Raw genomic sequence first — 12970 nt, 5'->3', positions numbered from 1 at the left:
CACACACCCACAACACACACCCACACACACGCACATACATGTCTGATCCACAGAACTTAGTGTTTGCAACATAGATTGCAAAGGTATCTATGATTCCCCGAACTTTAAAAGCACTTATTCCTGGGCTGAGGAGATGGCTTAGTAGGTTACAAGCTTACTGGGCACGCATGCAGACCTGGGTTAGGACCTCCAGCATCCACATAAAAGTTGGGCATGGTGGTGTCCATCTGTAGACCAAGTACTGGAGTTGGATGAGGGGAGGTAGGTAGATCTGGGGAGCTTGCTGACCAGCAGTGTAGCCTAAATGCCAAGCTCCAGGTTCAGAGAGCACCTATCTCAAAATATAAAGTGGAGAGTTGATTGAGGAAAACACTCAGTTTTGATGTTTGGCCTGCACACATGCACACATAGGTGAGTGTATGACACATATGTGCACACACTCACACATGCCCCACATACACAAGCACATGTATCCCCTTCAAGTACTTGGTCCATAAGGCACCTCATCCATGAAAACAATGAAAGACCAATGAGCAACAAAGCCCACACCATCTTAAGCATTTTCCCAGGCCTCGTGACTGATGAAGATATGAAATGTCACCCAAAACTCAGGCCACATGCTTCCCTGTTCTCACTTACTCTACACCCACCCTTTTCTTGTTGTGAAGCATTTCTAGACTCTTTGAAGACTGTCTTCCTCCTTGAGTACCATAAACCAACCCAATTAGTTCCTGCTTTAGCGTCCTTGAAGCTTGTTTTCTTTACAGTTCAAGAACGTGTTCAAACACAAACAGATCCACCAACCATCAAACAAGACCAGCAGCAACAAAACACCGAAGTCAGTGCAACACCACACCCAACAGAATTGCATAGTCCACCACGACAGCTGGCAGTGTCTCAAAGGAGCATAAAAACACCCTGTGTCTGCATAGAAATCATTCTCATGTCTGAGCTACCTTGAACTTGACCTCATATAGTCAAAGTCAAAATATTCATGACATTCTAACAACATGCACTCACTTCTCTCATCAAGGTGGACAGGGTGTGTCCATCCACATTTGGTGTCTTAGCTGGGACGGAGGGCTTCATGTATACATGCTGGAGGTGTATGGTTTGAAAACCTCTTGGGAACTTGAAATGGTCCTTACCCTTAAAGCGCCATGATGCAGATGTGCCAAATCTGTGGGCCACATGTGGCCAAGGACAGCTACGAATGTGGTCCAATAGAAAATCATGAGCTTACTTAAAATGCTAGGAGATTTTGGTTGGGGGTGGGGAGGGTTTGATTCTTTTCTTGTTGCCTAGTTGGGGGTGGCGAGGGGTTGATACTTGTTGCTTGTTTCTTGACTGTGAACTTGGGAGGTGACAACAAACAATCATCATGATGCCAGAAGGTTGGGCTCACCTACTTTCAGACTTCGGCTTCAAACAAATCTGGAGAGAAGGGGGTTTGTAAAAGATGGTCTTGGATGCCCAAAGCTTCTAGAAATAAACCCAGAAGGTCGCTTGCTTACCTCCTCCAGGGCCCATAAAGAATCCACCACGGGCTTGATCTTCTTCTGGTTGTACAGACCTATGAGCTTCTCGACTACCCCTCGGATGAGGCCTGAGCGGCCCTGTTTGAAGAGCAGGTTGAGGAGCGAGAAGCCTGCAATGACTTTGTTCTCTTCATACAACTTGATGGGGTTCACTTTCTCCACCTGCCACCACTGCAATGAGAGAAAGTTCTAGGTTACCAAGTCTCAACATGGGGGTTGCATCATGCAGTATCGCCTATGTCACGGGGATATCACCCGCTCCAGGGAAGCCAAGGTGGAAACTGGATAGACTCTAGTGAACTGCCCAGCAGTCTTGGTGAAACAGCTTTCAAGCATCAACTTCTGAAACTACTGCATTTCCTGCACAATGTATACTAAACAGAGATGCTGTGAGAAGGGGCTAACTTAGGGAGAGAGGAGAGAGGAGAAAGAGATGGGGAGGGCTGGATACCTCTTTTCTTAAAATCCTCACTCTGAAATGCTTCAAAAGCCAAGTCTTTTAAAGTGCTAACATGATGCCACAAAGGGACACTAAAAATACTGTCTATGCTGGGAATGTAGCTCAGTCGGGACAGTGCTTGCTTAGTACACAGAAAACTCTAGGTTCGAATCCCAGAACCACATAAAATGAGCGTTATGGAGGCACATGCTCATAATCCCAGGATTCAGAAGGCAGACGCAGGAGGATCAGAAATCCCTGGTTATCTGCAGCTAAATAATGAGTCTCAGAACAGCTTGGGCTGCAACAGAACCTGTCTTAATGCACACAGACATACCGACACACACACACACACACACACACACACACACACACACACACACACACTAAAATTTATACCTCATGGCTTACATGCAAATATTTCCAAATCTGCAGAAAGTCTCCCTTCCCTCCACTAGTGCACATTCGGAAGCTCCTCTTGCCCCACTTATTTGGATAAGGTGCCTCAGTTTACTTGAGGCCACATTCTGATAAAATAGTAAGTGTGTGATTAGGACCATTCACTCTGGAGTTGACCCTAGCTGGAAACCTCCCTCCTCATCCTTCTCTCTCCTTTATCCTTCTCAGATGACTTGAGTGAAGGTAAACACTGGTGTGTTCCAGGCAGGTCCAGGCTAAAGCCTTTTGGCTCTGTGAGGATGTTTGTGGGGATGACGAAAGGGCCGTCACATGGAGAAGTTCGCAGAGTGACAAGTATTGAGATCACGAATGCAGGAGCTCCCTCCCCACCTTTTAATAGGGTGTGTTGGGGTAGAGAATGGCCAGGCTTACTGGGCAGGTAGGTAGGAAAATGGGTAAGGTAAGAAGAGAGCACGGCATGGAGTGACAAAGCCAGGAGGTTTGGACTACATAAGTGCTTCTCATGTGGGTGCAGCCTTTGACAAGAAGTTTATGAACAAACAAACAGCTATTCTTGAGCTGCCCCACCCCCAGCTCTGCTAAATGTGCTTCAGTGAAGAATTCCATGTATGAGGCTGTGGGTGTATCTCAGTTCATAGAGTATGTGCCCAGCACGCATGAAACTCTGCTTTTGGTCTCCAGTACCACGTAAACCTAGATTCGGTAGCACACACATAAGAGATGTGTGTTTGTTTTCAAACTGTCTTCCCTTCCCTTGCCCTCTGAACATCAGTATCCCAAGATAAAAGTTCAAAATATCTGGGCCCCCAAGATAAAGCTTGATACATGCACACTGGTAGGACCTCAGGGCATGTTTGTGTCACGTGTGCCAGCTGATGCGGCAGTTACTGCACAGCTGTGATTAAGAGCTCTGAAGATGGCTCCCTGGGTGAAGGTGCTTGCCACAAGGCCTGACAATCTGAGCTGGATCCTTGGGACCTACATGGTGAAAGCAGAGAATACAGGTTGTCCTCCTACCTCTTCATGCATGCATGCCATGTCAGGTGTACGCGCGCGCGTGCGCGCGCGCGCACACACACACACACACGCACACACACACACACACACACATTAATAATGTACTTAAAATCTTCTCTCTTTTTAAAAAAATTTCTAGAGCTGAGCATCACTTATTAGCTATGTAACTCGACTCACCTAACCTCTCTGTGTTCAGTTTCCTTACCATACCTTGGGGAGAGGGAGGTTATTTTATGAAATAAATGTTCTCATACAAATGTATGCCATTACAGCAGTGGGTATATACCAGCCGCACATTAAGCATAGCAAATTGATTGTCATCCTAATCTGAAAGCCGTGCTTTAGATTTACTGAGTGAGGGCTTGGAATCAAGCATCAGACTTCTCTGTAAATGTCAACTTCGTCTGTAAGAATCATCTGTGGAATGGCGCAAGAGTGAATGGCTGGCAAGTCTGACAAAGCACGAAGTATTCACTCTGCTGAAATGTGAAGATGGAACGTAATTAAGATAACAGAGTGAGGACCCTATGATGGTAAATGCGCCTTTCTTGATTGCATAGACTTTTCTTCCTGGAGCAACGCCATCATTGCATTTCTCAGAAAACCTTCTCTTCAATTTACTTCTAACCAATCAGTCTGCATGGACCTGGGCCTCTGAGAGAGAATGGCTTTTTATTCATGACCTTCAGCTCCGCAGTGTAATAGTACTCATTTGGGGAAGAGGAATCTGAGTCTCCATCCTGGTGTGTGTTTTATGAATGCCTTCCCTGAGCATGGGCACACTGTAATTATTTCATTAGCACTGTGTGTTTGGATTGGGCATTAGGGGTGAGAAAAGGGGAAATTACCTCTTACAGTTGTATATAATTTGGTACCAGCATGATTCCACAGAGCAGACTTTCAGCATCATGCAAATTGTATCCACAGCAACGAAACAGCTGTGAGTGGTACAGAGCCTGTCTTCAGGGACAGGCAGTAGATGGCATCCTTCAGTAGGCTCTATTCTAGTTCCTCTAAGCACTGAAGTTCAAATGACTCTTGATCTATGCTTTTACTAAAGTCCCTTATGCAAAAAATGCAAAAAGAGTCCCTTAAATTTTGATCTCACTTATAGAAGGAATACTGGCATTCCTGAAACGCAAATGTTCGAGGGGTGAAATTTGGGCAGTCAGTGACAGCATAAAGAACATACAAATATGCCTGGCATGTTTAATTTTGACTTTCAACTTGACAGCCTTCAAAATCACCTTGGAGACAATCTCTGGGTATGTCTGTGGGTTCTAGATTGGGTTAGCTGAGATAGGAAAACCAGCTAAATGTGATCAATACAACTCCATCATGACATACAGAGAGTGAGTTCTAGCTGTTGCCCTAGCTCTCTCACCACTCTATTCACAATGCCTCCACTCTACCCTGCCTTCTTCCATTTCAGAATCTTATTTCTATTCCCCTTTGAGGTTGGATACGCATTCATAGATACACATTTCCTTATTGTCAGATCTGTCTTCTTAATAGGAGCCACAGGGGTCCTGTGTGCCTCTGTCTCATCCACCATGAGGATTGATGTCTGTTTTTTTGTTTGTTTGTATTGGTTTTCATGACAGGGTTTCTCTGTGTAGCCTTGGCTGTCCTGGACTAACTTTCTAGACCAGGCTGGCGTCGAACTCACAATTATCCACCTGCCTCTGCCTCTTGAGTGCTAGGATAAAGGCGTGCGCCACCACCCATAGTTTCCCCTATGAATTTTAATGCATGTCTTTTCACTAATTGTCCCACACTAGCAGCCTCTTCAATGTCTAGGAAGGCTAGGTGCTACATATTTGGACACTATACATTGCAAAATAAGATGCAAGATATAAAGAACAATGACTAATCTTGCATTATCACGTTTACATTAGTAGGCCCTTTATCATTTTCTTTCTTCTCCCTCCCAAATACAGCACAAGGCTGTATTGTTCAGAAGCAGTTTATCACTCTAGTTCCAAGAGACAGCACCTCACTGTGAGTCTAAACAGAGACTCTACAACACTATTATTTACTGTGTCTACCTTTTACTATTTTGTGCACTTCTAAACACCTAGGAGGACTAGATGTTTCAGAGGAGGACATAAATTTGTACCCTATATACACAGTAGTTTTGAAACCACACACATGTAACAATGGTCAAAGTGTCTTCTGATGAAAGCATTCTGGTCTAAACTTGTTTTCCTCAGACCCTCTCCTGTATTATGTGACACAGGCACCTGTCACTTGGATGACATTTTCTCAACTCTTCAGAAGACAACTTTGCTATGAATTTAGCACCGAGTATCCAGAATGTGTGGCTTTACTAACTCTAGAGGCTTGATGTCTTGATGACGTCAGATGCTACCCACTGTAGATGCTCAGAAAATGTCTTGTAGTGGTGCTTATTGCTGTAGAACATGGCCCTCTGAGCAAAATATTCATCAGGGCGCCTGTGCCTGTGCCTGTGCAAAGCAGGCTTGCTGGCTTTTGACATCCCCTCAGAGAAGGGGAGGGTAGAGAGGATCATGGACCCTCACCTGAGAGTCCAGATGTTCCTCCAAGCCACATATAATGTAATTCTGTCCTAGTTGCTGTGGCCTAGCTGTCTCAGGAGGCCCTAGAAGATCATAAGCTGGGTAAAGATAAAAAAAAAAAAGGGATCCCGTCTATGCAGCTACAGGGAAGCCATCTCCCATGCTGGGTATGCACTTCCCAATGTAGCTGCTTTAGGGTCACCTGCACTCCTGATGGTGCTTCCTCCCATGGGTACCTCTCCATGGGTAAGGGCCAGAATCTCAGTGGTTCTGCAGGGTGAACTCTGGTGGAATCTTGCTTTGCTTTGTTGTCAGGATCTTCTGAGGAGGGGTTGTGTGTTCACATCTCCGCAGGGGAAAAATTCTCACCACACTTACGTGTGGGTGCCTTGGTGGCACCAAAGACTAGGAGCACAGGCACAGAAGCTGACACTGGTGAGAAACAGCAGTCCCTTGCTCTAGTGGGTTGGGGTAACAATAAAAGCACAACCCCAAATCAGCTTAATTCTAACACATAGAGAGGTTCCCTGCCCGGCAATGTCCATGTAAGCAGGTGCGGTGAGGGAGAGTGCTCCTCAGTGACAGACAAAGGAATCACAGACTCAAAGATTATTGAAGTCAGGAGTTTCCTGTTCTTGTCACCCATACAATAGGATTGTACAAAGAGATCTATTGAACCCTCAGAAACCTGGCCAGAAAATGGTCAAAGTAAAAGACTGTCTACTCTAAGGAACAGTTACAGTGAAGTAACTCTTAAGTTCACTTTTGACAGATAGCTGAACCAACCTGTACTGAAATAAAAGGGAAGCTTTACAAAATTTCATGGATACTACCACATCTCAGGTTCTGGGGTCCTGCCTGTATGCAGTTAGCAGGGAGTGGGTAGGGCATTTATTGGAAAGGCCATGATGCGATTGACCAATGTCTTTTTTTTTTTTTTTTTTTTTTGATACAGGGTTTCTATGTGTATCCCTGGCCCTCCTTGAACTTCCTCTGTAGACCAGGCTGGCCTCTATCTCAAAGATCCACCTATTTCTGCCTCCCAAGTGCTGGGATTAAAGGCATGTGCCACCATCACCAATCAACCAATGCCTTTAGATAGAGCTCACAACATGCAAATCAGTGTTAACCAGCAGCCAATAGACAGGCAAGGGATACTTACTGACTTTGCAAAACTAAAGAAACTCTTGGTCTCTCCAGTTACCATGTTGGATGAACCTGCAAATGAAAGATTCCCAAGTCAAGTAGTTGTTCATGAGAATCAAGATATCTTCTTATACCAGAAGAGTGGCAGGTGCTTAATTTGTACATAAGTGACAAAGGTTAAAAATAACATATTTTATCTTGGGAAAAGTAGAGGTGTTGGAGTGGGGCACAAAGTGGAACATTTGGCTAGGTATCTACTCTAAAAAAAGTGGTGGGGGGGCATTTCTCATGGTGGCTGTTTCATTCCTTTGGAAGACCAGATGTGTAGCAAAAGGTGATTAACCCAATGTTTTAATAATATGAAACATCTTTGTTCTATCTATTGAAAATAAGAAGTGAGCTTTTGTAGAAAGGTACTGCATAGATCCAAGTATGATTTCCTATCAAGTGAGAGGCTTAGGACTCTGACATGGGCTGGGTATGGAATGGTAGGAAACTTGGGTGGATAGGGAAAATGAAAGGCAGAAAAGACAGAGGGAAGACAGTAAGTTCAGAGGCCAGGGGAATGTACAATGATGATTTGTCAGCTCCAAAGGGGTCCAGGCAGAGAGGTTATAAAAATCCAAACTATGGGAAAATGGGAGGGAGGGAGGAATGGGAAGATACAAAGATGGGATAAACACTGAGCTGTAACAAGAATAAATTAATAAAAAAATCTTAAAAAAAAATCCAAACTAAAACTTTAGATCAAAGAATGTTGGAAACTACTTGTTGACAACTGGGCCAAGTGACATTCAGATGACAGATGGAAGTGGAGTTGGGAAAGATAAGCGGGGAGTTAAATGACCCCTTTGCAGGGTTCCTAGTTGTGGGAGGCAGTGAATAGAAACTGTTCCAGTCCCCTGGCCCCTTTCCATTTACTTTCCTGCTTGCCACTGCATATCTGGAAGTGTAAGGTTTTCTTAGAGGATAGTCATATACTTTAAACATTTGCATATCTTTAAAAACTAATCATTTGGTCTGGGTAATCTATTACACAACCAGTTAACCATTCCTTTATATTTGATAGGGTGATGCCTCCCAGGGATCAGAGTGCCAGGCTTCCATTATATAATAACCAAAGTATCAATGTAATGACTTGGATAATTGGAAGATAATCAGGTTGAAGGTCACTCAAATGACATCATAGAATTGAGGCAAAAATACAACTCCTGGCTAATGAGAAGGAAGGATGAGTAAATTGTCCATCTACCCATTAGTCACATACATTGTCCTTAAAAAATGGTACAGGTCTTTGTAAGTCCCCATCAATAATATTAATCAATTAGTTACTTTTTTGAGAATATGTGGTCAGGATAGAAATGTCCAGAACACATAAGCAAAGGATGTGTTGTCCACCTGCTTAGTGAGCTCAATTCTTTCATAATAATGATCTGATGATGATAAAATATTTCGCAACGCTCAAATATCCCTTTCATAAAAGAATTAGCTTCTTTTTTCTTTCTGAAATACTCAGAATTAAGGCTCCATTTCTACTGCAAGAATCAGGCACATAGACTTTAGGAGTCTAAAACATCAGATACCCCAATATTCTGCCTTGGAAGATAACCTCTATCTTTATATACACATTTTTGATTTTGTGGAGACTTATTTTTAAGTGTGTGTATGTGTGTGTGTGTGTGTGTGTGTGTGTGTGTGTGTGTGTGTGTCAGAAGACAAGAATATTAGGTGCTGAAGTTTTACTTTGTTGGAGAAAATTTGCTTCTAATTTTTATAACTTTCCTGCACACTCAAGAGCACAGTAGACATGGCCAGGTATGGTGGTACACAGTTGTAATCCTTTTAATCAAGCGAGTGAAATAATTTAAGGGTTATGAGTGCAAGGCTGTCCTAGGCCATATAGTGAGGAACCATGACTAAAACAGAACAAAACAAAACTTTAAAAAATCACAGCCTTGAGGATAGGGCAATAGACATATAAGTTAGTTTTATAATTTATGCCCATAATATCAATACTATCAAAATAATAATTGTACTAAAAAGTTAGACACTCCCATGTTTGCTCAGATCCAAGTATATTTACACCTTTCACCTTGCAGAGCATGATAATCACAGTGGCTTTTTTCCCCCTGCTCTTGTTGATCTTGCTCTGTTCTGCATGTGCTCACCATATAAAATGTAGGTTCCCAGAGGTTTGAGGAGACTGAGCCCCTTGCCAGTGTTGTCCCCACAGAGGCAGTCCAAAACGATGTCCACACCTTCAGCTGAGATCCTGCACAGTAAGAGACAAAGCAAAGTGATATAACCTGCCAGGAACCAAACTCCTGGGGCTTTCCTTTCCAGGTTACACCATCTGGTCTCCAGAATAGAAAGAATGAGCACTCTAGGACCATCCTCCTAACTCCTGACATTCTTGACTTAGTGCAGATGCTCTCTGGTAAGTCCTCTCTGAGCTCAAAATATCTCAAGTTAAATTTTGTTGACTTCATCTAACCTAATGCCTGCAGTGCAGTGCACTGTGACATGCCAATGCTTTACCCTCATGATTGGGAGGCTGCTTTGGCACTGTCCTCCTCCCCCTAAAATCACAGGGGAATATGACATGTTGGTAGCTGAGGAAGAGATAAAAATTAACATCTTAAATATGTTTTACGTCTATGAATGCTGACCACTTAACAAAAAAAAAAACCTGGGTGGAACCACTGTGAATCAGGTACTGCCTATAGACGTATTTCACAAAGTTGGAGGCAGCAAAATGTATCTCCCAAGGACCAACCTGGAGTGAAATAACAAAGAGGACACTGGACTTAGAAAGTCTGAGCTTTTCTATCTAGCTCAGTGGTTCTCAACCTTCCTCAGGCTGTGACCCTTTAATACAGTTCCTTGTGTTGTAGTGACACCCAACCATAATATTTTTCATTGCTACTTCATAACTGTAATTTTTCTACTGTTGTGAATCATAATGTAAGTATTTTTGGAGACAGAGATTTGCCAAAGGGTTGTGATCCATAGGTTGAGGACTGCTCACTCAAATTCCCCAAGCCTTAGCTCTCTCCTTTGTAAAGCAGAGCTAATGCGTTTCTTTATGGGGGTTGGGGTGGGGGAATGCAATGAGGAAACAAACAAGAGATTTGGCTCTGGCTTCCCACAGGCCAATCAGTCAATTTCTCATCCAACAGTAAGTTTTAAAGGAATATGGTTGACTTGTAGGGTACTGTCCAAGATACTGAATAGAGTCAGAAAAAAAAAAATCAACATTTCCCCTGAGTTATGCAGCAGCTAGTCCAGCCTGGAGGTTTCCATACAGCTTTTCATACACATTTATTTTCCCCTTTCAATTACCCCATCCCTAAACACCCCATGCAGAATTCCACCTCTTTGTTTTCATGTCACTTATATTATGCTATCTCTTCTTCTTAAACTCTCCACCCAAATGATTCCTTTCTACTTGGCTGAATTCTTATTTGGTGAAGGAAGATAATATGGTTTAGTTTACGTCAAGGCACTAACCACCAGAGTCCCTTCAGAGAGCAGGAGGGACAATGAAAATTTTATTTGTTACATCCAAAAACCAGTTGGGGGTCTCCTGAGGCAGAATAAGGTTTTTCAGGATAAGCTATGGTCAGCTCCAGGGTGAGCACTATTGCCCTCTCTTGTCTTCCTGCAAGTACTGAGCTAAGCCAGGACCTACCCCACTGACCTCCTCCATGCTAGAAGGAGATCACAGGCCTCCTCTGTATGTGGGTACCGCTTCCTCAACAACTCTGTGGGGTCTTCTGAAGCCAGAGCACGTAAGACAGGGCTTGAATTTTTGTGGGAGGGTCAAAGAAGTCTCTTTGGAGGCCATTGGATCTTTTCGGAAAATCAAGATTTATGTGCATGTTGGGGAGGAGGAGAAACTGAGCAGAGGCAGATGCCATCCCTGGGGTCTAAGGTACTGGTGCTTGGTCACTCTTGTTCAACTGTTTAAACAGGTATGCGGTAGAGCTTTGTTGTCTGGGGATGATGTAGCTGCTGCTATATTGAAATCAGAGCAGGAACCATCACAAGATCGGGTCTGTTAACCTTTCTCAGAGAAGGAAGAGGGTTATTCAGCCCCTTGTCTGAGATTCTACTTGCTCCCTTTCCTCCTGTGACATAGCCTTGGAGTGCTGCTGCAGTATTTAGGAGGCTAGATATTGACTGGGTTGAAAACTCTAGAAATTGAAATTTTGTGAGTTGTCACCCATGCTGTGGTTACATGGCTGCCCAAGTGTGTTACCCACATTTTTGGAGGTGATGGCCCACTAAAGCTCTGTGAGTAACCCCAAAATCTCTAGGCTCACTAAGCCAGACATGAGCAGGATTCGTCTCCTTGGTCTATCCATGTCCTGCCTGTGAATGAACATCCATGTACATTGATCCTTTTCAGGGTAGGGACATTTTTTTCAGGGACATTTCACACTTAAAGAGTGCTGCCATGTCACCCAGTCACTAGGATGAAACGAGTGGACACTGTTGAATGGAACTTACTCAAAGTAAACTGGGCTCAAGTCTAGTGTTCCAGGCCCAGAGTTAGAAATGTGCCTTGATAGAGCACTTGCCTAGCATGCACAAAGGCCTGGTTTTGGTCCTCATCACCACATAAAATAGGTGGTACATGCCTTTAGGTCCAGCAGTCAGGAGGAGGAGGCAGGGGGATCAGAAGTTCAAGGTCATCTGTGACTATGTAGAAAATTTGCAGAGACCGTGTTTGACAAAAACGTATCAAGTCTTGAAGTGAGGTTAGGTTAGGCCTGGCCACCATCATGCTCACATTCAAAGCACCCTTGGCTGTCCTTTTTATGGGGTCATCGGGACCATCTCCCACAGACTAGTTAGCTCTGAGAGGCCCACTTCATTCCTGACCTCCTCATTTCTAGGTGTGTCACACAGCCTGTGTATTCATAAGTTCCCAGCAGCAGAAGTAGGCCAAGGGCCAAGAGAATGTTTCCCTGTCTGTTTTCAGCTGCTGTCACAAGTCTCTGTGGATTTAAGATACCAGCAAACCCAGCTCAGGGACTCTCTGGACCAACTCAGCTGCAAGATATTTTGGAATTGCTGACCCAAGACCTCACAGTCCAGTCTTTTGTTCCCCTTCCTGGTCACTCTATGGTGAATGCTGCCTCTTTGCTTTCCACCCACATGGAAAAGAGAGGAATTCCTCTGAGTAGGACGAGGCTTTTTGAGAAACATTACTAGCGAAGAAAGCCTTTGGCCTTACCAAGAAGTGCATCCTTTTTTTTTTTTTTTTTTTTAACTGTTCCCTTGGCTCTCTGCTGAGCTTTCTTTTTCTAGATTCCCTGTGACCTAAGAACTTGCCTGCGTTACAACTTCCAGTATGCTTGCTGCATAGTAGGTTTCTCACAGAATGGCTGGCCATAGTAGGCTTGTCCCAGAGGCCTGAGCATAGCACCCAGCACTCGTTAGGAACAACGCCTAGTGCACAGTAGACATCTCATAGGTGTGAGGCGTGTTGTCCTGCGCACAGTAGGGTTTTCAGTGGGATATCTGGCACATCATAGGTTTATTTAAGAGCACAGCGCCTAAGATCATAGGCTTCCCTCATGGTACTGAGAACAGTACTGATATCCATTAGGGCTTCTCACAGGATGCCAGGCAAAGTGCTTGGTGCAGAGTAAACTTCTCATGTAGTGGTCGATGGAATGCTTGGTACACAGTAGTTTTTACATATGGACATGCATGGCACACAGTAGGTTTTTCACAGGGTACTGGTGCACCTCGCAGCAAACCTTTTTTTTTTTGCAGAGGACTAGACAGAGTGCCTGGTGAACATTAGGCTTCTTATAATTGTTGGGAATGATGACTAACACACAGTAGGCTTCTTACAG

The 12970-nt window shown here is 43.9% G+C and overlaps 1 protein-coding gene across 1 annotated transcript in view; it reads right to left on the bottom strand.

Annotated features, from left to right (window-relative positions):
• Vat1l (vesicle amine transport 1 like) overlaps positions 1-12970 on the bottom strand; it is a 166621-nt gene that overhangs the window by 72146 nt on the left and 81505 nt on the right. Inside the window, exons 5-7 of the mRNA XM_051169134.1 lie at positions 9269-9372; positions 7117-7172; positions 1515-1709 (exon numbers count right to left, since the gene is read on the bottom strand). Coding sequence (XP_051025091.1) covers positions 1515-1709; positions 7117-7172; positions 9269-9372 — 355 coding nt within the window. The remainder of the gene's footprint in view (positions 1-1514; positions 1710-7116; positions 7173-9268; positions 9373-12970) is intronic.

This window comes from Acomys russatus, chromosome 26 (assembly GCF_903995435.1).
Source record: "Acomys russatus chromosome 26, mAcoRus1.1, whole genome shotgun sequence".
NCBI lineage: Eukaryota > Metazoa > Chordata > Mammalia > Rodentia > Muridae > Acomys > Acomys russatus.
The sequence above is the reverse complement of the archived record's forward strand: the minus strand, read 5'-3'. Positions and strand labels throughout refer to the sequence as shown.